Source organism: Podarcis vaucheri, assembly GCF_965113315.1.
Source record: "Podarcis vaucheri genome assembly, chromosome: 5".
NCBI lineage: Eukaryota > Metazoa > Chordata > Lepidosauria > Squamata > Lacertidae > Podarcis > Podarcis vaucheri.
Genome location: NC_138763.1, coordinates 34,378,010 through 34,402,890, shown reverse-complemented (window position 1 = coordinate 34,402,890; position 24,881 = coordinate 34,378,010). Strand labels below are relative to the sequence as shown.

Here is a 24,881-nt window from a genome sequence, read left to right as displayed (position 1 = left end):
AGAAACAGTACAGCCCCAGCATACTAGGACAAATTTGATGTGGTTCAGTTTCTATAAAACAAGGTATTCCATAATACAGACCATTCTGTTTTCGACTTTTCCATTGGTTTGAAAAATACTGTTGCAGAAATAACAAACTGTAGGGAAGGTAAAATACTGCCTTGGTGGTTTGTGAGTACAACTCAGTTGTATTGCTTCTACTTTGTACAAGTTACTTGAGAGTGAGGAAGGAAAAGAGACACGCACTAGCAGCAATTTGGACAGTAGACTTTATTAGAAACTTTTTTTCTTCATTCTTCGGTAAATTCACATTAAAATATGCTGAAGGCAGCTCAGTCTGAACATTCGCCAACCTGCCTTTACAACAACTTCCAGTCATAAACTAGATAACTGATCAGGCAGAGAACTTTGAACAAAGTAGGAAATGCAAAAAAGAAAGCAGTGTCTTTAAAAAAATAAGTTGATCCCGACAAATGAATACATATTGCAAGCAGTGGAGAAGATGACAAAAAAGCCATCCCCTGGGGAGACAACTTAAAATTTGATACTCTGTACAGAGCGTTGAACAGATATGCAAAATACTGTGTCAAGTACATATTAAAAGAAAACCCAGTATTTGGATTTCATGAAGTACAAATGATTTTTAAAAATCCAACTTAAAAAGTGACATATTTTGAAAGCCGAGGGAGGGGGTTGCTGTTGAAAACACTGAATTGTCAGCCCAATCGGCAACCAAGTTAAGCTAGAAAACACCGATTTGAGGAAATTCCACCCTGCTGAAGCAACAGAACGAAAACCAGCTGAAATGTGCTAGCTTAACTGATTTTCAGATTGAGCAGATTTTCTTCAGAAAAGATCAACTACCTTTAAAACAAAGACACAGCTGTTTTATGACATAATTTAAAATATGGTGGGTTGGGTACCAAGAGCATGTTTTTCTGAAAAGGCAGAGCACCTAAAAGTAAAGGCCACAATCTAGCAGTTCCAATGCAGCTCATATGCTCCGTGCGCACAAAGATTCCTAACTCCCTTCTACAGAGTTTGTGGGAATCTAGTGTGCAGTCCAGAGCACTTTCCTTCACAAATGAGAAGAGGCAACCTCTATGTGTAAGGAACTTACTTTGGATCAAAACAGATGTCTACAGAAAATTCCTTGGCATATCTTACGGGTTAAATCTCTGTGACGTTGTTATTCTGGTTTTCAGAAACCTCCAAACAGGTTATTGTTGTTTTTTGGTAGCACACGTTTAATCTGTACAAAGGGAGTTTCTAGCCCCCTTTGCTCTAGGGCTGCTTTTGGGGATTAGATCTTCATCTGCTGCATAGCCAGCGCCAGACCTAAGTCAACATACAGAGCATCTCTTTGGATGTGACCTGTGAAGACAAGCAAGCTTTGGATTCTGCGTAACAAGGCTGCTAACAGTGTAGGCAACAATAATTTCACTGAAAGATCTAAACCAACTCAAAGAGTTTTCACATTCCTTAGTAGTCTCCAAAATGTTCTGCCACGGTTGATTAAAAAAAAAAGAAACGTTTAAAAATAATAATTAAATAACACTCAAAATATCCACCACGAAGATTTATATTCTGATGTAAACAATTTCTACCATTTAGAGGTCTAGAATTTGTATTACTGATATTGTAAATAATTTTTCAAAGACTGAGGCAAAGGTAGAGTTTCTATATCATGCAGGCGTTCTCTGCCCAGAGCAAAGCGGATTGATCTTCGGCACAGGTCCATGAGAGGCAGGGGTTCCGCTGAAAAATGAAACAGAAGATACAGTATCAATGTATTTTCCTCCTTCTCCTTTCGTCATTAATTGCACTCATCTTTTTATAATAGCTTTCCCGACTCAAAATGAAGAAGTTAATCAACTAACATTTGAGTGGAATATTCAGTGCAGACCTTCAAAACATACATGGAACACTTGAATTGAACGCAAAGCTATACTTTAGCACAGCCTTCATGAACTTGGTACCCTTCATTTGTTGGGGTCTACAACTCCCATCAGTCTCAGTCAGCACAATAAAAGCTGCCTTAGCAGTAGAACAGCAATATATACCTCAGTCAACATGATACAAAGCAGCACTGGTGGTACATTTGCTATTTGTTTCACCATACATATAACTGCACATATTTGGAAGTTCAGATTCTAAAATAATGACTCAACAGGTCCACTATCAGAAGGGTTTTCATAGAAACTCAAGATCTTTTAAGTAGATTTAGAACATGATACTCTTTACAGCTGGGTTAATGACACACCATTATTTCATTTAATTGTTAAGGAAGAGAAAATAATGTTGACTATCCTTGTTCTAAGGCAGTGCACCAAAACTTGGGTCTCCAACTGTTGTTGGACTACAACTCCCATCAGCCTTGACCACTTGTTCTGCTTGCTAGGGATGATGGGAGTTGTAGTCCAACAACTGCTGGAGACCCAAGCTAGAGAAACACTATTCAAAGGGAAACCTTTGAGAACATGTATTTTCTTTCTAGCAGTTGGGAGTAAACAGAACTAGGGGTTCCCTTTCTTCTTCCATGGTAATAAACAAGCTTTGTTAATTTCACTAGAAAGCCAGTTTGCATTAAACAGCTTTATGCAAATACATACAATATAATATTCACACCCACCCATGGTCATTTAATGGGCATGCAATGGGACATTAAAGAAAACAGATTCAACTACACTTAAAAGGGGAGATAATATGTAGGAAAGCTTTAGTATAATTTCACTATCTTGGGCAAGAGGAGGCAACTATGACCATAGCTCTGTCAGACACTACAAGTCCAAGCACACTGGGACAACTATACACTTAAAATGTCCACACAAAGGTCTTTCCCTTTCACTGGAGCTACTAAATCAGAACTTACATCTGTAACAACCCTTTGCTGATTGCTGCCCCAGAAATCTTGGACTCAATGGCAACGCTGAAACCATGATTAAAGACACAGAGTGGTCAAAATTCCTGGTGGTCTCAGAATGCTAGGAAACCACCATTTCTCAAAGACTAGCAAATGCATGTAAGCAAAAGCAATTTGATGTTCAACAAAGGCCTTCCAGAAACAAAAATATAAGCAAATGCTAAAAATGGGAGGGTGAGGGAATCAGTGAATTCTTGCAGCAGCTGCTAGCTTTCAACCTTCAAGCACTGTTTTCTAAGTAGATATTTTAAAATGTTTTCTTCTTTACCCCATCTCCGCTTCATTCTTAAGAAAAACACACACACACAAACAAAAGTTACCGTATTGGCACTAATTAGGTTCACAGTCTTAATGAGATGATTGATATTGTTGGCAGTTAAACACATGGGGGGGGGCTGGGGGGTTGGGGGAATGGACAAGATGAAAGCACTTCTATAGCCATGTAATGGCTGTGAGTTATTTAATTGTTTTGAGCATATGTACAGAGAATTGTACATTTCTCACAGAGATAACCTCTTTCATGTTGTTGTTTTTTTTTTTGGGGGGGGGAGGACGACTGAATATAGTGGATAGCTGCTTTTCAACATATTGTTTCATGAATATTTTATTCCGTAATTTTGAATTTTACTTTACTTGCAAATCGCTTTGGGTCTCCTTTTGGCTGTGAGAAGCAATAAATAAAGGCAAAAGCTAATAATAAAACTGAAAAGAAGACAGCCTAAATTCCACTGAATGCAACCTGTGCATCTGGGATCAGACAGCTCCGCTAGGGCACAGGATTTTCAAATATTTCACTAAAACCTGTGGCAGAGTTATGTCTTTTAAGACTACTTGTCAATACTAACCCCCTAAACAGGAAATAAAACTTTTTTAAAATTCTGAACTTTTTCTATTCTTTAAGTACAGGTAAATCTACACTAGCTTTTTCTCCATTTAAAAAAAGGGAAAGACCTTTTGTTCATGCATTTGCTATGTTTACTTTCCCTATCCACCCCCCTTCTGAATCAACCTGAAATGCTACTAGCTCGCTAGCCACATTCTTTTGTAATCCCTCCATCAGCTTTCAGTTTTCAGCCATATCAAATTAATTCCTGGTCATGACCCGAACTCATGAATGATCATCCTCCATCTAGATTGCTCTCCCATTTTAATCCCCCCTTTTTTTAACCACCACCACCCGGCACTGGTCTCTTCCTTAGTTAGACTTTAGTTACTAAAAGAGCTGAATATCTGGTAATCTCAAAGCTCAAATAGTAGATAGGTAGCCGTGTTGGTCTGCCATAGTCAAAAAAAAAAAAATTCTTCCAGTAGCACCTTAAAGACCAACTAAGTTAGTTCTTGGTATGAGCTTTCGTGTGCATGCACACTTCTTCAGATACACTGAAACAGAAGTTGCCAGATCCTTCTATATAGTGAGAGGGTGGGGAGGGGTGTTACTCAGAAGGGTGGTGGGAATGGGAGATAGGCAGATAGCTGGGAGAGCCTGTTGACGACTCTTAACGACTGTAATAGGTCTTACAGGAGAAGGCAAGGGGTGAGGAGGTGAGAAATGGTTTAGTCATGTATAGTGAGATAAGAATCCAATGTCTTTGTTCAGCCCAGGTTTTTCCATTGTTTTAAGTTTGGTAATGAGTTGTAATTCAGCAGCTTCTCTTTCCAGTCTGCTTCTGAAATTCCTTCGTAGTAAAACAGCTACTTTGAGATCTTGTATAGAATGTCCTGGGAGATTGAAGTGTTCTCCTACTGGTTTCTCTGTTTTGTGATTCTTGATGTCAGATTTATGTCCGTTTATTCTTTGGCGTAAGGTTTGGCCTGTTTGTCCAATATAGAGAGCTGAAGGACACTGTTGGCATTTGATGGCATACACAATGTTAGACGATGAGCAATTAAATAGTCCCGAGATGGTATGTGTGATGTTGTTGGGGCCAGTAATGGTGTTGTCTTCCTTCCTGGGAGGAAGACCTTTCATTGCCTACAGACAGCCACCCAATCTTAAACAACTCCTAACCCACAATAATACTACAACCAGACTTAACACAGACACTGGCACCAGAGCCTGCAATAAACCCAGATGCCAACTTTGCTGCCACATACACCCGGACAACACCATTACTGGCCCCAACAACATCACACATACCATCTCGGGACTATTTAATTGCTCATCGTCTAACATTGTGTATGCCATCAAATGCCAACAGTGTCCTTCAGCTCTCTATATTGGACAAACAGGCCAAACCTTACGCCAAAGAATAAATGGACATAAATCTGACATCAAGAATCACAAAACAGAGAAACCAGTAGGAGAACACTTCAATCTCCCAGGACATTCTATACAAGATCTCAAAGTAGCTGTTTTACTACGAAGGAATTTCAGAAACAGACTGGAAAGAGAAGCTGCTGAATTACAACTCATTACCAAACTTAAAACAATGGAAAAACCTGGGCTGAACAAAGACATTGGATTCTTATCTCACTATACATGACTAAACCATTTCTCACCTCCTCACCCCTTGCCTTCTCCTGTAAGACCTATTACAGTCGTTAAGAGTCGTCAACAGGCTCTCCCAGCTATCTGCCTATCTCCCATTCCCACCACCCTTCTGAGTAACACCCCTCCCCACCTTCTCACTATATAGAAGGATCTGGCAACTTCTGTTTCAGTGTATCTGAAGAAGTGTGCATGCACACGAAAGCTCACACCAAGAACTAACTTAGTTGGTCTTTAAGGTGCTACTGGAAGAATTTTTTTTTTTTATCAAAGCTCAAAGTTGGTCTTCCATTTCTATCACTTGTCTTAGCATGAGTCAAACAGGAATCTTCAAAAAATGCTTGCTGTACAATTGCATACCACTGTTATTTCAACAGCAGCCGGTGCCTTCCAGGTGTTATACACTACAACTCCCATCACACACACACCCATTTTAGTCCAAAACATCTAGAGGGTACCAAGTTGGTCAAGGCTGTTATTACAACCCCAAAAACTAGAGGAGGAGGAGACTCATGACTTGATCCAAGTCTCTGGTGTACCAAAAATTATAACATAAATTCTATACCAATTGGTCTTATGGAAATGATAAAAAGCATTGTCAGCGTGTTTGCCATTTAATAAGGTAAGGATACTCCAAAGATATTCTCTGTTTACTGTTAGGAAAACACAACCAGATAATACCTAAAATGATGGGGCAGATTTTGTGTGTGGTGAAAAATAAAGAATATGCACAATATACCATAAATGCAAACTCATGCCATTCTTGGTTTCAAAGTATGTGTTGTTGCTTTTTAAAGAAGACTGAAAACATAATTTGTGCAATTGTACTAATTACACACATTGCACAATTTAAAAAAGGAAAATGCAGGATTGAAAATATTTTAAGTTGTTTTAAAGTTTTTTTAAAGTTGAGTGTTTTCATACAGAATCATGAGTCCTTGCATTCTGCTTTTTGAATAACAAGAGCCTAGATGTAACCCATCAAACAGTGAAATATGAGCTTCTGCGCTCTCTCTCTCTCTCTCTCTCTCTCTCTCTCTCTCTCGCACACACACACACCTCTCTTCACCAGGTACATACTTTCCCCTCCAATTTATCCACATATGAGCAGCAGGAAGCCATTATGTTGTCGTCTTTTTTAAAAAACAAACAAAATCCCCAAACCTATGGGCAACAGATGGCACAATTATCTGTTATCAGCTAAGAACGATAAAAAAAAAACATTTTAATGACTTCAGAAGTTGTTGTTTTTTAGGAGAAATGAATTTTTACTTTTTCTCACCTTCCCTTATTCAATTTAATTAAAGTAAAGAAAAATGGCTGGCATTTCAACAATGCATCTGAAGAAATAGGATTCTGCCTATGAAACTTCATGTCGCAAGAAAGCCAGAAAGTATAGGATGATACCATGGTATTCCTTCAGCCAAATCTTGACATCCAGATTCACCCCTGATTCACACCCTGTGCTCTCAAATAGGACAAAAGAGAGAGTGCCCAAGTGACATACTTTGACCAAGAAGATGTCCCATGATTACATTCATCAGAGAACTCCTGCACAAGCTAATAGGAGTCTGTCTAGGTCAGGAAGCACAATTTCACACACAAATATCATCTGGATCAGTAGTGTCATCCAGGGAACAAATTTATCCTATGGTAAAATAAGCCTGCCAACCTAGCAGTTCGAAAGCACCCCCGGGTGCAAGTAGATAAATAGGTACCGCTTACCAGCGGGAAGGTAAACGGCGTTCCTTGTGCTGCGCTGGCTCGCCAGATGCAGCTTTGTCACGCTGGCCACGTGACCCGGAAGTGTCTCCGGACAGCGCTGGCCCCCGGCCTATAGATGTGAGATGGGCGCACAAACCCCAGAGTCTGTCAAGACTGGCCCGTTCGGGCAGGGGTACCTTTACCTTTACCTTTAAAATAAGCCTGCAAGTGAAACCATTCAGTAGAGGTCGCACATTGCCATTTACTTTTAGGACATATCTGGATGTCTGGCAAATATATCTAAATAAACATGGGCTCTCATGAAGGAGCCCCTGGGTCAAGGAGGCTAGGCAGATTTGGGGCCCCCAAATCCACATGATGATTTATTTCAGTTTAATATTTACTGCATGTTTTGCCATAAATTGTCATGGAAATAAGTACAAGAACCATTGCATGGAGATCTTCCTTTAAGATTTTTGCTTGACATGTTGCCCTTGGGACTTTTCCTGCAGTCAATATCCTGACCATATCACACCCCTCACTGACTCTGCTTTGCACTCTAACTTGCTGGAATATACCCTAAACTCTGATAATAGTATAGTCAGTCAGAAAATTCTTGCCACCACAGGAAAGGGTTCATTCCCTTTCATGTGCAATGCATATGAGTGGCTAGAAAAGAAAAGATGATATAGATTCTGCAAGTCCAGTGCATTAGAATACCTCATTTATTTTAGAAGCAGAATTGGCCCACGGCCCATCTAATTAGTTTCATTAACGTTCCTGCCAAAAATACCATCTTAATTCTGTATAATATGGTCTTTACCCAACTGTAAAGAAAGATGATACATCAATGTGAGAATTAATTCAAGAGATCAGTCCAGGAGATTAATACTTGGATGAAGTGAGACTGATATTGTACAGTATGGGCATGTGTCAACAGGATATTTAAAACAGGCATACAGTAAAGGATGGAACTCAAGAAGGGTTTGGAACCATCCAGTAACGTAACGGGAATCAGCGACAGAACTGTTTTCAAGCTGGTTTCACATTTCCCCCTCCCAGTTAAATTACAAGTTTCCCTTATGGGGAGCTTCCAGACAACTTGCGTACTGAGCATTCATGCTGATTTGGGGGTGGGCGGGCAGCAGGGATAGATGAATTTGAACCAAAGCAAGTGTTATCTCATACTTCCCACTGCATTTTCCTGTCAATTTCCTTATTATCGCATGAAGTCCGGTCATTTGGTGAAGTGAGTTTGCGCGAGATCTCCAAATCAGTTTTAAGTATGCAGCCTGAATTTGCCAATACAGTGGTAACTCGGTTTACGAACTTAATCCGTTCCTGAAGTCTGTTCTTAAACCAAATTCATTCTTAAACCGAGGCGTGTGTTCCCTAATGAGGCCTCCCGCCACTGGTGCCCTTCCACTGTTCGGTTTCCTTTTGTAGACTGAGGTGAAGTTCGCAAACTGGAACACTACTTCCGGTTTTATGGAGTTCGTAAACCGAATCATTCATAAACAGGATTGTTCTTAAACCGAGGTACTACTGTATGTGACTGAATCCCACCTCCAAGATATGGGCAGTCTAGAAGTGGCTTTTTTCTCTGCCAACTTCCCATCTCCATCCATAGCTTTGGAAGTCTGTGTAAGTGTAACTTTGAATGCATGGAACAAAGAATGAATTATAGAACTTTATTGATTAGCCTTCCAGTCAAATCAAATTCTATGCACAGAACAAATGCATGTATTTCTGGAGATTTTCTTTTTTTCAGAAGTGCAATGATAAAAAGCAGCACTGGAATAACAATTATTCTAAGTGTGTTACAGAGCAGAGCAAGTTCTTCCTGCAGTGTCAGATTGATTCTCCATTTCACAGAAGAGTGTTGCTCCTTTCTGGTATCTGAGCAGAGCAGAGTCCACTTGAAGGAGGCTTACAGATAATGAGTCCAGCCGGAGAAGCAAAATTAATTGTTCTATTTATTCTTCAGTGCAATGCTGAAAGTAGCCCAAAGTAGCACATTTGATTTCCAAACAGAGTTTCTAAAAAAGATGGATGGGAATAGTACAAAAAAACAAGTTTAAAGGGAAAGTCAGGAGAGGCAAATCTCTATGGAAAGACTGAGGGTTATTTAAAACCACAATAGAAACTCAGCTAAAATATATACCACAGATCAGAAAAGGTAGCACCTAGCCAAAGCCAATGCCAGTGTGGTTATAAAGCACAAAGAAGCTATTGGAGGCAAGAAAGTTTCAATCAGCAGAATGAAGTTTTGCTCAAATGTAAACCCTCCCTCCCCCTCTTTCTCTCTCTCGGTGTGCGCGAGCACACACACACACACACACACACACACACACACACAGTATGGGGAACATCATTAGAAACAGACACAACAGCAATAAAATTATAAACCAGAAGCAGAAAACCAGCTAGGGAGATGAACAGACCATTGGACAACAAAAGCGGAGCAATAAGGTGGTCAAGTCTGTGGGTGACACCCCAAACAAAATGGACATTATGAAGTGCTCCCAAAGAACCCCTCCAAACTGTGTTAAAGGACAATCAAGTGTAGCGCCAGGCAGGTATTTTCCGTCTCACTGAATTATAGTATTTTGAGCGGTGACAAAAAGACAGTATCTCCAAAGGGTTAGGAGGCATGCGAGAAATCAGAGAATTTTGGGATAGAGCTGGGTTTACAGATGAGAACCCTAAGGGTAATTCTCCCCCCCCCCCTTAGAATAAAGTCTCAATAGTTGTGATCAGTGGCTGGCAAGTCTCTCCATCACTGCAGCCCTCTGACTTTCTTCCAGTCGCATTGCCCTTCCTGTGCCAGATCAGCGCTAGTGTTGTTTCCAGGGTGACCTGGCACAGAAGGAGGAATGAGTCCAGAAGGAGCTGAGTACAGAAAGATGTGGAGAGGTTCACTGGCAACTGATTGTGGTTGCATTTTAAAAAAAAAACTGGGTAAAAGTCCTACCTTTGAACTCCTTGGCTGTAAAGAAAAACAAGCCAACTCCCTCCCACCCCAAAGATTTCTTCAAAATATGCACAGCCATGCAGAAAATAACAAGAAATTTCCTCTCCATTTCATGCATGGGGGCTGTTTACTGAAAATAAGCACCCCCTTAATAAAATGGTGGTAGAACATAAGACTATTAATCTCAGGGTTGAGAGTTTGAGCCCCACAATTGGGCAAAAGATTCCTGCATTGCAGGGGTTTGGACTAGATGACCCTTGTGGTCTCTTCCAAGTCTATGATTCCATGAAATCTATAAAGTGATCAAGTGTTCGATGACACACCCTGGGGTTCGAACAAATAAACAAAATCCTTGACTTTGGAGCAAAACGGATATTTACAGAAAATTTGATTCCTTGGCATATCTGCTAGTTAAATCCCTTCACTATACATTGAAGGGTCTGAGCTGGTGGTGACAAACCAGGATCCATGCTTTGGATCATTGGGGAAGGGATCAGAAATAAATTTGCCAATAACACGGTGCACTGTTTTGTATAATCTACGGTGGAACTACACTTGAAACAATATATAGTTCTGGAAATTGTCCACCTGGAAAAAGGATTGAACAACCCTACCATGGAGAAAAGGTCACATTTGGGACTTTTCCATGTTTAGTAACATGGCAAGAGCTGACACAACAGAGATTTATAAACTTACGCATAATGCACTAGAACCAAGGGCAGACCCACAAAGAGTCGTCCACATTTTTCACATTCAAAAGGGCTGTTCACACTAACGCGTGTGTCAAAAACCCCTTAAGCAGAATTGATAAGATGGACTTGAGAAAATCATCTCTTGTCTGAAGCATATCCTCTTAGACAGCCTTCACTAAGGCTTCATCTGGAACCTCTAGATGTTGTAGGACTACAAGAATGATGGAAGTGCCAGAATGGTGAAGGCTGCTCTTAAAAATAGCATCCTAGTAGCAATTCCGAACAAAGATCCAATGCAGGCATGTCCCAAGTTCAGAATCTTAAAACTGCCTCTCATATCACTGTAGCACAAACTCTCTTCAAAACCAAAATTAAAGTTTTATTATTGTGACCAAATCATTCCTTGTCACGGCGATGAAATGTGCAAGGTTATAGCTGCTTTTAAAACTTACAAGTTCTATGCTTGCTTACTGAAGAGTCAGTCCCATGGTGTTCACGTATTTTGTTCCCAAGGGTAGATATGCACAGGATTGCGGTTTAAGCATCCAATAAAACTTTCCATTACACTGTAGAAAAACTGCCCTACTGGGTAAAGGTAAAGGTAAAGGTAAAGGGACCCCTGACCATTAGGTCCAGTCGTGACCAACTCTGGGGTTGCGGCGCTCATCCCGCTTTATTGGCCGAGGGAGCTTCCGGGTACAGCTTCCGGGTCATGTGGCCAGCATGACTAAGTCACTTCTGGCGAACCAGAGCAGCACACGGAAACGCCGTTTACCTTCCCGCCGGAGCAGTACCTATTTATCTACTTGCACTTTGACGTGTTTTCGAACTGCTAGGGGGGCAAGAGCAGGGACCGAGCAACGGGAGCTCACCCCGTCACGGGGATTCAAACCGCCGGCCTTCTGATCGTCAAGTCCTAGGCTCTGTGGTTTAACCCACAGCGCCACCTGCGTCCCTGCCCTACTGGGTAGGATAATAGAAAGATCTGCTTTGAGTGCTACAAAGGTTTACATGTGATCCCTCCTGCACCCCCACCAAAGCAGATCCTCATGATGCATTGAACATCACATGTGACATTTGACTTAAGAGCAAGCTTCCTCAACCTCAGCCCTCCAGATGTTTTGGAGCTAAGGATCATGGGAGTTGTAGGCCAAAAACATCTGGAGGGCCGAGGTTGAGAAAGCCAGTTTAAGAGAATCCCTGCCTCCTGGTATGTGCACATATATCCATGTCATAACCATGGAGAGCGGGGTTCATTAAATTCTCAGATAGGATTAACAAATTAAAGAAACATGCTGCTGTTTTTAAAAGTATTTGATTGTTGAGCATTGCACTGCATAACCTTTCCTTAACCCTTTCAGTTAAAGACGATCACTGCACACATGTTCACATATGGGTGGCTGGAGTGATGAAACCAGCAATAGCCCTTGTGTTCCAAAAACACTTTAAAAGTTTCACATATTGTTGAATGCTTACAAAGCAACACAAGGATTTTAAATAATCAAGTTAGTCAAGTTACAGTGGCAAAAAGTAACAATGAAGGCTGCTTAGGTGTTGCATAATGACTTACATTTTTGTTTAAGGGTTTTATTGCTCCTTTGTGAAAGGGCTGTTTGACACAGCTGTCAGTCTGTCAGCCGTTAATATCAACACATGGTCACAAACATGTTCAGGTTAAATGCTACAATCACTTCATGTGGTGTTAACAACAGCCAGCATGAATGCATTCTGTGAACTTCCAAATAAATTTCTACTTTCACATAATCATAGAATTGTAGCGGGTCATCTATTGCAACCCCGTGTGGTGCATGGATCTCAACTAAAGCATCCATGACAGATGTCCTCTCTACATTCACCAAACATTTTTTGAAACTTTCCTCCTCCCTCTTTCTCATCCTGTCTCTTCCATTCTCTTCCTGACCTTACCAGATTAAGCACGCTTTTTTTTTCTTGATGAGACATTTTTTCTCTCTGTGGGAAGCAGGTCTGCAGACTGACTGGCTGGTTGGCTGAGTGCCTGCTCAGTGCAGCAGAGAAGAGAGAAAGATTCTCTATTACAACCGCTGATTTTTCAGGAGAGTCCTGCAACCTAAAAAAAAACCCACCGAAGGGGCCCAGTTGACACAGAGCACTAAACCATAGTGTTGTGTGCATGAGCTGGGAAAAGCTACAGAAAAACTTGAGTCTGTGCCCTCTTCCCTTTCCCTCCTAGCAGTTTTTAGTGTTGCTTTCACCAAATCATGGCTTGTTTCCTACAAACCAGATTTTGTGGCTTATAACCAACTCTGGTTAATTTCAAATCTTCAAGACAAAGATGATAAAGATAGCTTGTGCTAAACCCTGTTCTTTGGTTTGCATGGAACAACTCTGGATTGTGTGCCTAAGTCCTCCTCTCGTACTACTGCAGAAGGAAGAGGGAGAGGGGTGTTTGCAAGCCCACGTCTCAAGATATAGTGGTACCTCAGGTTACAGATGCTTCAGGTTAAAGACTCCGCTAACCCAGAAATAGTACTTCGGGTAAAGAACTTTGCTTCAGGATGAGAACAGAAATCTCATGGCAGTGGCACGGCGACAGCGTGAGGCCCTATTAGCTAAAGTGGTACCTCAGGTTAAGAACAGTTTCAGGTTAAGAACGGCCTCCAGGACGAATTAAGTTCTTAACCCGAGGAACCACTGTACTCTAACTTATACAGGCAGTGCTAAACCAACTTACAGAATCTGGTGCCCTCTAGATGCTTTTGGCTGCAACTCCCATCATCCCTGACTATTGGTAATGGTGGCTGGGGTTGACTGGAGTTATATTCTAAAACATTTGGAGGGCGCCAGATTTTTGACCTGGGTCAGCTCCTACAAGATGTGCAAGAAAGTTAGAGGTGAACTTCTGCCACTTGCCCTGTCACCCTTTCCATTCACCTCTGTGACTTACATAGTGACTTTCCCCCATTACATCTGCAGTATAGATTTTTTTACTAACTATGCCAGTACAAAATGCACCGGACGCTTTAATGTACACATTGATCACCCCTAAATTATAAAAGGTAATGAGATTCCAGGCTTAAAAAAAATGATGGGCCGGTTGGCTAAATACATTTATAAAAAGCCAACATAGTTTATTTTCAGACTTATTTAACGTCAACTTGATTTTCCATAATGTTCCAATTATCTCTTGGTTTCGAGAACAGCCTGACAACAGCGGTTAAGTGCAAACTTATACAGCTAATTCACTACTGCATTATCAGAACTATCAGGTTTACACCTTCCAGGTTGAGATGCACTTTGAATTATTCATCGGGCTCTCCCCTTGATCCTGAAAAAGGTCACACTTTTTCATACAATTTACTTTATTGATGTACTTTCTACATACAAAAGCAGGACCATGCATTATTAATCACAAAGCTGATCCATGGCAATAAATTGACACAACCACTTAAAGGACAAGTTGTAGACATCTTTATCATCTAGACCAGCTTCTCCCAACCTTGGGTCTCCAGGTGTCATTGAGCTACAACTCCCAATGCTCAAGGCATACTCACACAACCAATCCTGTTTTCATTCCTAACAGATTTATTTATTTATTTGCAGATTTATAATCCACATTTCCATAAAACATACATTAAAGCAGTATACAGCGTACAAAAATAAGATCACTAAAAAGCACCCATAAAAGCATCGTTAGAAACATCAATAAAGCACTGATATATGCTGATGGTTTAAGAAGAGAAAATTAGTATTGGAGAGGCTTGTCTAAACATTATAGTTTACAAAAGACATCTGAAAGAAGGGAGACATAGTTCCCACTGAACCACTATTTGGTAGCGAGTCCCTTAGTGCCTAGTGAAAGCCAACCCAATCTTAGGGCTCGGGGAAACCACCATCTGTGATCTATGTGCAGCATAAATAATCAGGTGGTCCTTTCGACACGCAACAAAGTTGTTTTCAAAACACACCGTCAGATACACAAAGGGAAAAGCAATGTTAAAATTTGCCACCCAATTCCATAGATGGGCAGAAATGTCTTGCGATCAATGCACACCAACAGATGGTTGCTTATAGACCTGAACTAGTAAATCTACAAGCACTAATTGGTTTAGGATTGACTCTGGCCCCCAGTGTCAAGGAATGAAAACATGATAAAATCAATCACACATCAGTGCCAAAGATGTAAAATAACCAGTGTGTTACCCTTTCCCCCACTAATCAGTTTGCATGTACCTGCTATTAAAGTTTAGAGAAATGTAGGAGTGGTCCCTTGAAATTTTTCTGGAGTGTCTTCGCACACACTTCACAGAATGTTAACTGCTTCACTTGTACCAAGGCTCTTTATTCATAATGAAAGGGCACAGCAGAGACACAAGAGCATTAATCTGCAGATAACTTCTTTCTGCTTCCTTTATTAGAACTCAAGAGGAATAAACACAAGCTATGGGTAATTTATTTAATTCGATTCTCTCTTCCTTCTTTATTACCTAGGGTCCTCCCCCCCACCCACTTCCCTGTAGCTTGTGTTCATTCTTCTTGATTTCTCAGCACTACAGTATATAACATATTTGGCCTGAACAGGAGATATGCAGTTCCCACTTCCAAGCAAGAAAGACAGTCAGCTGGTGTTAATGCTTCATCATAGGTTGCTTAGGATCAGCACTCTGACACCTTAGCATGCCAATTAATAAGCCCTATGCTTATTAACCATTCCTTCAGCCAGCGCAGACAAGATGCTTCATAATATAACCTCATATTTGGCACCTCCTCTCTCTTTCATGTCTGTCAGTATTTTCTATTTTGTTCTCAGTTTTCCCCCTTGCCAGATATATTTAGAAATAACTTTTTGCCATTTGTTGAAGCAATCTGTCTTGCAGATCACTGGTATTGCTTGAAACAAAAATAACATTCTTGGTAATACATTCATCTTTATGGTTGACACTCTGCCCAGCAACGAAAGTTTCATTCTATGCCACATTTGCAAATTTCTTTTAATAATCCCAGGTTTTCAAATTATCTTTATATAAATTTATATTCTTTGCTATTAACCATACACCTAAATACTTAACCTTCTTTTCAATCTTTAGACCTGATACATTTTGTAACTTATTTTTACTCTCATCATTCATGTTTTTTACCAGGAGCTTGGTTTTATCTTTATTAATTTTAAGACCTGCTATTTCTCCAAACAAATTTCAGAACTGACCAGTGGCGTAGCGTGGGTTGTCAGCACCCGGGGCAAGGCAAGTAATTTGCACCCCCTTACCCGTGGATTTTAGCAGGGGGCAGAGAGCTGCGAGTGTGAGCGCGCGCCCCCAGATGTTGCGCCCGGTGCGGCCAGCCCCCCCTACACCCCCCACGCTACGCCACTGGAACTGACTCTATTGGTTCTTCTACAGAGATCACCAAGTCATCTTCAAATGCTATTAATTTGTATTGTCTCTGTCCCACCCTTATTCCTTTAATATCTTGATTGCATCTTATTCTTTGTGCCAAAACTTCTAAAACTAATATAAACAATAAAGGTGAAACAGAGAGAGGAATGCTTGTTCTGCCATGAAAGAAGGCAGAGATTTGGAGTAAGCTTAAAAAGAAACAGCTAAAAGATTACAGAAGACACAAGGAAGAATACCACTCAAGACAAAATGGTGCCGTTTCTAAGCAAAATACAGTGCCACATTTGATGGTCACGGTTTATGGCAGATCCTTTAACCTATGAGGGTCTGTTTACAACATATTAACTAGAGCAGAGCCAAAACTGTTGAGTTTCAAGCCAATATCTGCATGTACAATGAAGAACCTACAGATAATAATTCCCTCCCTCCCGAAAAGTGTTCCCTGCTGCACATACAAGTTCTGAATCCTAATTATGGCTTATATAAAAAGCCTCCGAAGGCTGATTTTTACAAGCGCACAAATCACAGTCCAGGGAAACAGCTGACTCTCAGGGGCAAGGAAGCTATGCATTTCCCAAGCTCATCTAGGTTCATATCAGCAAAGTCCCCGATCCAACTGAGCGAAACTTTAGGCAGAGGTACATTCCCTTCCTTGTCCCTTTGTAACTGGTAGGACTTTCACTCCAGACCTACCTCAGACACCCTACCCACAAGTCCATTCACACTGGCCTTCTCACAGTCTAGGTATGATGGAATGTGGAGCCAACGTGAACTGAATTTCAGGTTCCTCAAGGAAGCTGTGTCTCCTAGTTTGTTTAAAAGTTTTTCTATCACAAACTGTAGGTTCTTTTGAGATTTCTGATGCTTCCATTTGAAGCAACCTTTGAAAACAAATTGCTCCACATTTGAATGGCTTCTTAAAAAATACCAAAATACTGCATACCTGAAGATCTTAATACAATTACCAGTAATGATAGTTGGGATCTTTACTACACCCATTTTTGCTGAGATTCGCTTATCATTTGGCTTCTAGTGAAGGCTGTGGAAATACTGCACTGGAACCAAATTTAACTGTTTTTAGACATGGAATGTTTTGCATATTTTTTGCTTTATAGCTACAATTGTTTTTATAATTAAGTTATTGCTGCAATGTGGTCTAGTATCTTATCTTCATCATTTTTGTTTCTTGGAGAGGACATAAGTCATCTGCTCCAAGCAATTTACCTGCTCCTTCTGCCTCTCAAGGCTGCAGTCTCCTATGTTTGTCTTTCTCTGCCATTGATCAGCAGTATTACCATTACAAATTATGAGTTGTTCCTTAATGAAGTAAAGTATCACAGAAAGTTGGATGAGTCCTGCTGACTCTTAAGGTTGGAGGGAGTGGGGAGAGAAAACTGGTTTGGAAATATATTGAGAGCAACTTGTGTGTTTCTTTCTCTTTTGATAAATGTAAAGATAAATGTAAACTCAGTAAAGAGAATGAATGAATGGTTTTATTAAGGATAGAAGGAAAGGAAGAAGTCAAACGGGAAAAAAGAGGTTGAAAATAAATGGAGCTTTGTGGCCAAAACCTCTCTGAACCTTAACTTACTACTTACAGCAAGACATTCTGGTTTCCTCAAGAGTAAAGTTGCCAGCCTGGTGGTCAGTAAGGGACCTGATGAATCCCTGATGGGAAGGACAAAGGTTGTATATCACAGTCCATTTTTAAGGACTCTCTCACCCATGTTGGGCTGAGTGACAGATGCCTTTATCTATAAACTCTTCCTGCTTCTGTATCTGAATTAACCCTCCTGAAGGCTGTGCGCAACCAACTTCTGTCACAATCCCGTCAAGACTCTCACTGCACTCCCTGGGTTCTCTGCTGCTTATGGACCAACCAGGAAAGATCAGGATATAAGACTGAACATCACAGCAGGCTGTATAATTTTTGTGCTGTTGAATGCCATCATTTCATCACAGTTATACTGCAACAAACAAAAAACTTATCCATGATGACACACACGGCAATGCACTTACAGACCATCATCCCTGAGTGGTCAAACAGGCAGTAATTTATGGCCACTGTCCGCCTCACCCAGGGAAAAATATACATTTCCTTTCAAAAGCACATATGTTTAAAAATCCAATACCTGAAGACATTCAGCATCTCATACTGCGCAATCTCTATCAATTGCCAAGGGTATGAAAGTAAAAAGCAAGTCATTAAAAAGAAGGTGACCTTTATGCTAGAGTGGATTCCATTAAAGCTGTTTTCACAAGACGAGGGAAACCTTTAAGTTGCTACCGGATGAACGTTCAGAGTTTTGATTGAAAGTAAATTTGTTCATTTAAAGCAATGTGTCAGTAGCAGAAATCCACAGGAAATCCAAGCACTTCATTTCGACAACACGCAAAGAGCTAAGAAAAGATCTGCACTATACAAATAAACAAGCCCCAGTCTCTTCACTTCACAACACAACTCTTCTCTTTCCACCCACACATGATTTTAGAACTGGAAGGGAAATAAGTGAAAGCAGATACCGTATTTTTCACTGTATAAGACGATGCTTTTTGCTTTAAAAAATAGGCAAAAATTGGGTGTTGTCTTATACACAGATAATGAATGCAGAGGGGGGACGTGCGATTAATGGCAGCAGCAAGCAGGAGATTGGCAATGGCGATTGGGCAAGTGATTGGCGGCTGCAGCAAGGCCTGCTGGCGATTGGCTGTGGTGTTTGGTGGCTGTGGCAAGTGGGTGGATGGGCTGTTGGTGGCGGTGGGTGGGCAGACAATTGGCGGCTGAGGCGAGGTGTGCAATTGGCAGTGGCAAGCGATCGACAGTGTTGGGCAGGTGGGTGATCGACTGGCAGAAGTGACCTCCCCCCCCCAAAAAAAAAGCTAAGCAACTTAATTTCTTAATTTTGGGTTCAAAAAAAAGGGGGTCGTCTTATACACAGAAAAATATGGTATATTTTGTCATAAAATAGGTTGAAGGAAGTTAAAAAGAATACTGAAGGGCTTCACAAAAGGCTATTAAGCAGAGTACTTTGCCATCTAACTTGATCTAAATCTTCATGTAGGCTTTCAAAAGGAGTTTCTAGCACAGGGGTTGTTTAAACGGCCCACGAGCCACCCCAGAACCGAGCCACCCACTCGGTGAGTTCCCACACGCTGTGCTAAACCGGCGCAGAGTGGAGGAGGACTCGCTTCCATGGCACCGGAAATCGCATCTGCACAGATGCAGACACTGGGAATTGCGTCCGCGCAGAGCACGGCCCACGGAGCAATCTCTGCAGGAGTGAACCGGCTCAGGTGAGGTAAACCTTGCCGACCCCTGTTCTTGTTGTAAGGCTTATCACATAACTCTACATAAAGGTAAAGGGACCCCTGACCATTAGGTCCAGTCGTGGCCGACTCTGGGGTTGCAGCACTCATCTCACTTTACTGGCCGAGGGAGCCGGCGTACAGCTTCCGGGTCATGTGGCCAGCATGACTAAGCCGCTTCTGGCGAACCAGAGCAGCGCACGGAAACGCCGTTTACCTTCCCGCCAAAGCAGTACCTATTTATCTACTTGCACTTTGACGTGCTTTTGAACTGCTAGGTTGGCAGGAGCAGGGACCGAGCAACGGGAGCTCATCCCATTGCAGGGATTCGAACCGCTGGCCTTCCGATCGGCAAGTCCTAGGCTCTGTGGTTTAACCCACAGTGCCACCCGCGTCCCTTTAATAACTCTACGTAGTATACTGCAATTGAGTTACGGTACTTTGCACTTTTAAAACTAGAAATCTGTCCCAGCTCAGAGTACACAAGCCTCCTTCCCTGCAGCTTGAAAAACTACAGTGATGAGAAATTTAATTTTTCCTGGGACACGTTGACGTCCATGCTCAGATTTCTTCCGATCCATGGGGTGCTACCATTGCACTATTTACTATGGCAGGAATTGATGCCTTGCATCAACTGGCATGACAGAGAGTTTAGTGAATGATCCAGACTCTGGCCACTGAGTGGCAGGACTTTAAGGAGCAGCAGAGCTACCACTGCATCTGCACCTCTGCCATGCATGGCAGCTGGGGGTTCAAGGTGGAGGGGGACACAGCAGTAGTGGGACTGGCTCGGGGTCCAGCTGATTCCAGGGAGGCTTAGCTCCTCCCAAACCTGCCTATTGAATGGTCTTTTTTTAAGGGCTACTTTGTACTGCTTCCAGTCATATTCTTGTCGTTTATTAATGCTTTTTTAACTTGGTGTATTTAGACAGTCAACCTCCTTGGAATGTTAAGAAAATGATTTGAAATAAGAAATAATACATCTCTTCTATACTTTGCGCATCGTCAAACATTTAGGGTTACATTCAACACAGTGCTATGCAGCTCATTTTGTCACCAGCAGGAGATCTCCTTGCACAATGGAACAATCCTCACCTCTCGTCCTGCCACATGCCCCCCAACATCTCTTCTGGGGGTTCACCAAACTTTCCAGAGCAGATTTGGGAACAATGCAGGGTTCACGCAGGGACAGGGGCGAGGAGACCCCCTAGTACATTACATTAGCCCTTCTTTTCAGCTGGGTTACATACTGCCCACCACAGAACTGTGATTACTTTGCGGTACTTGAATGCACCACGGCAAGCCTTGAGAAAATGTAGAGGTTGACTTCCCCAAATATTTATATTTCGTTCAACTGGGAAGCCCCCTTAATCTGCAGAGATAAGGAGTAGGAGATGGTTGTTGCACTGATATTTCAGCGGATAGGATGTGCATGTTCTTACACTCCCACTTAGGAATGGGAGTGGGCCTTTAGGGCTTAAAGACAGGTTCCCTTTGGTATTATGTACCAGGTTATAAATCTAAATAAATTTCAAAAAAAATGATGAAGAACAGTCATGGTAGAACAAGTGAAGACAGAAAGGGAGGGAGGGAGGGAGGGAGGGAGGGGGGTCATAAACTTCCTATGAGGAACTTGTCAAGTCCATACTTTTCCATTATTAAATAATTCCATTTAGAAGGGTAGTAGAATAAGACAATCAATCATTTCTCTTAGCCATCGTTAAGCATTTGAACTGTTCTTTATCCTTCCAACATCCTTGAAGAGAGGCAGTGGGGTGGGGCACGAGGGAAGACAGATCTGAACGGAATTGATTGTCACCCATGGAAATAAGTTGAATTTTGCATATATATAAAAAGAGAAACATTGCAACATCAACAATTTTAATGCACAGAAATGAAATGGACCACAAAAATTGGAGGCATATTTTGTCAATCAACAGCAATTAGAATGCAGCAAGCTAGCTGGCCAGGCTACCATATCAACTCCCTCTGTGCACATGGGTGTCTGAATACCTAAAATCCAGGACTAGAAAAGGCCTACCTCGAAGTTCTGCTTACAAGTTAAACCAATACATTAGGGGTGGGGGTGGGGAAACAGGGCTGGGCTGTGTAGCTCTTGCCTTTGCATCTGTGCACACAGCAGAAATAGTTGCTGGCCTTTGAGAATAGCTGTACTTGTAACGCCCCCCCCCCCTTCCAGTAGACATTTGTGCTGTGTGTACATGCCAGCGAGAAGCACTACCAAGCATGCACCGCATGGCTGGTGGTGGTGCTACTCAGCATGGCCCCCTGCCCCCTCAACATGCTCATTAAATAGAACACTTGTATAGGGCTACTGTGTCAAATTAATCACGTTAGTTAAACAGGTTGTTGTATAAAGTAGTAGCATTAGCTTTCAGAACAGGGCCATTAAGACAATGGGGTTTCAGTCTCTGAAACAAGCCACACAGAGTAACTGTGTCAGTCTTCTGCAGTAAAAACACAATTGTCCCCTGCAACTTCTATCAAGAAGTACAGCTGTGGTTCAATTAGCACTGATCTATTTTGCTATCTCCTAGGAGATGTAATGAGGTTAAGATAAAACCAAGTAGTTTCTCATTTACCTGATGCTCTCCGACAGTTATCTATACAACATTTCTACTGTTTTACAATCTAAAGTTTGTTCTGGATATTGATGCTGCAAAATGTAACAGAGGCTAGCTAGGTCAATCTCTGGTTAGGATAGGATTTAAGCTGTCTATTATGCCACATCAACATTACTCACCAGAAATCCTGTTTTTAAAACTGAAGATGATTGCATTTTCTCTTAACAGACCACATCTGCAGTGCTTTAATTTTCCGGGTGTCTTCTTGCACCTAGAAGGTGCCACATAGTATTTATATTTTATTTGACTAAGATATAGTATTTTTTTTCTTATTTAATTGATTTATGCCGATGGTGATTACTAATGGCCAAGGAACAAAAATCACCCTATTTGGTATATTTTTCAGCCAATGTTCCATTTGTCAAGCACTACAATTCACCTTTGAATTTCCCACTCTATTTGCCTTTCACAGAGTTTGAACACTCTTCTGTTTCTCTTAATGCCCGACATTAAGACACTTGTTTGGGGCTATTTTCAAGATTCTCTTCAGATGTCCTGCTCTAAGTATACATGCTAAATGGAGTGAGGTAGGAAGGAAGAGGGCCTTTTTGTAATGGCACCCCAGTTATAGAACAGCCTTCTTAGAGTGATTTACCTGGAGCCATCTTTTGGGTCTTTATAGCACAAGTTGACTACCTTTTTGCCCACCCAGAACTTTTAAATAACTTATGGACTTACATTTAGTTTTAAATAGCTGTGCTTTACTTATCATTTTGTATTTTATTTCAATAACATTTGTTTTGTGAGCCACCCAAAGAAATTATGTTATCGGGTGACGAGATAGTCATCAAAAAGAAATCAAGGTTTTATACTTTCCATCCATGGTTTCTTTGGTAATTTTTCTAAATTAACATACTAGTTTTTCTAATGTTTTCTGGTAAGTGGATCTTTCCAGGCTTCTTAAACCATGTTTATTATTATTTTTCAGTATATATTATAAATTTCAGTAACTTTCAAATACCCCTCTATTCCTGAATACTAAAAGTCTGAGATGATCATTAAATACATAAACACACATACAAGCCCCTTTTGACATCATATCCAGCCCTACAAAGCTAAAATCTAGTGCTAGTGGTGAGGTGAAATTTTACAAGTGTGTGTCCCTCTGCATACAGAACATAAACCTTCTTTGTGCTAGGCTATTAAAAAATGGGTGGACATTTTAAGGCACTCAACAAAATTGCAAATACTGATGACGAGTACACAGTTTCACACAGTAGTGGAGAATTGTGCCTTTGGGGATGAAGTCAAACTGTTGGAGGGTTACAGTACCTACTGTGGCTACGGAAACCAATACAGGAGAGACATGTTTTGTTGCATCTGTTACCTCTGTAGTAAAAAAACAATTGTCCCCTGCATCTGTTCAAGTAAATGCAATTGGATTTTGGGATCATTCGAATGGCTGTAATTAGTTTCCATTTTTGGAGATGGTAAAATATTCCTGAGATGATTGTGAGCAGTACACACACACACACACACACACACACACACACACACACTTCTGCTTTCCCAGATGGATCATCCAATACCCTAGTGCACTGAAGGTGCCTAGTCTATTTGATGTTTCATCAAAGGGAGACTGTGAATGGTGCTGCAATAAATCTTGGAGAATGCTGAGCCAAAGAGGATTAAACGTATGACTGAAAAAGGCCAAAATTCCACAAGAGGAAGCTGCTTTATTCAAAGTCAGTGGCTAGCCAGGTCTCCAAGCCTTATCTGGAGATGATGCCAAGGACTGAATCTGCAACCTTCTGCTTGCCAAGCATGGGCTTCACCACTGAGCCACACCTCCTCCCCATGACATGTGCTAAAGGCCTCCAAGCATACAAAAGACTCATGGGCACTGTTGGTGTCCTTTATATTTTTCTTTGCACAAATCCAGATTGCACCCCAATTTGGGGGTGCAATGGGCACTGACTCCTTCCTACTACAGTTCCCCACACTGCCCCCCAAAGACTACTGAAGAGTTTCAGCACTTTTTAGAGAGGTTTCTGTTGCAGCTCAAAGGTATAGATAACTCTTAAGTTATGAGTCTTTTGGGATCCAACCCCAAAGCTAGTAATACAGTCTTGTCTACCACTCATACTAGGGGGAAAATGTATATAGTAACAATGCATCAGATGGAATATACATGTAATAAAATTAGCTATCTTTCCTCAAAGGAGCTCACGGATGCTGTACGTGGTCCTCCTCCCACCCATCCCACCTTTAAGTTTAAATTGGGTGACTGGCCAAAGGTCACCCCGCCAAGTGAAATTTGAATCCAATCCTAGTCAAGCCAGGCTTCCTCAACCTTGGCCCTCCAGATGTTTTGAGACTACAATTCCCTTCATCCCTGACCACTCGTTTTGCTAGCTAGGAATCATGGGAGTTGTAGGCCAAAAACATCTGGAGGGCCGAGGTTGAGGAAGCCTACCCTAAGCACTCCACCTCCTTTGCTCTCAGCATAAAAGTGCTACCTTCAGAAAAAGCTTCCAAACACATTACTTTATATTAGGTCAGACCATTGGGCCATCTCACTTAGCAGGTGCAGCTGTCGTATTGTCAGGGGTTTGGACCATGTTGGCTACCACTAGTTTACAGACTGGCAGAGTAACGTAAGCAAAAAGAACAAGAAACGGCCCCCAGGATGCTTGCATGGCCTGGCAATTTGTTTGCTTTGGCTTGAAAGGAAAAGGAAAGCTGCTGGAGTCTTGAGTGCCATTCATGTAGGAATATATAAGAAGGGTACCATCTCCATCAATATTCAGTATCTTTTCACCTGGACCAACCGT

General features: G+C 41.4%; 1 protein-coding gene across 3 annotated transcripts in view; it reads right to left on the bottom strand.

The window, feature by feature from the left end:
- Positions 1–255: 255 nt before the first annotated feature.
- Positions 256–24,881, bottom strand: part of SPSB4 (splA/ryanodine receptor domain and SOCS box containing 4) — a 195,670-nt gene continuing 171,044 nt past the window's right edge. For all 3 annotated transcript variants that reach the window (XM_082221941.1, XM_082221940.1, XM_082221942.1), the window contains exon 3: positions 256–1,758. In XM_082221941.1, coding sequence (XP_082078067.1) covers positions 1,631–1,758 — 128 coding nt within the window. In that variant the 3' untranslated portion in view covers positions 256–1,630. The remainder of the gene's footprint in view (positions 1,759–24,881) is intronic.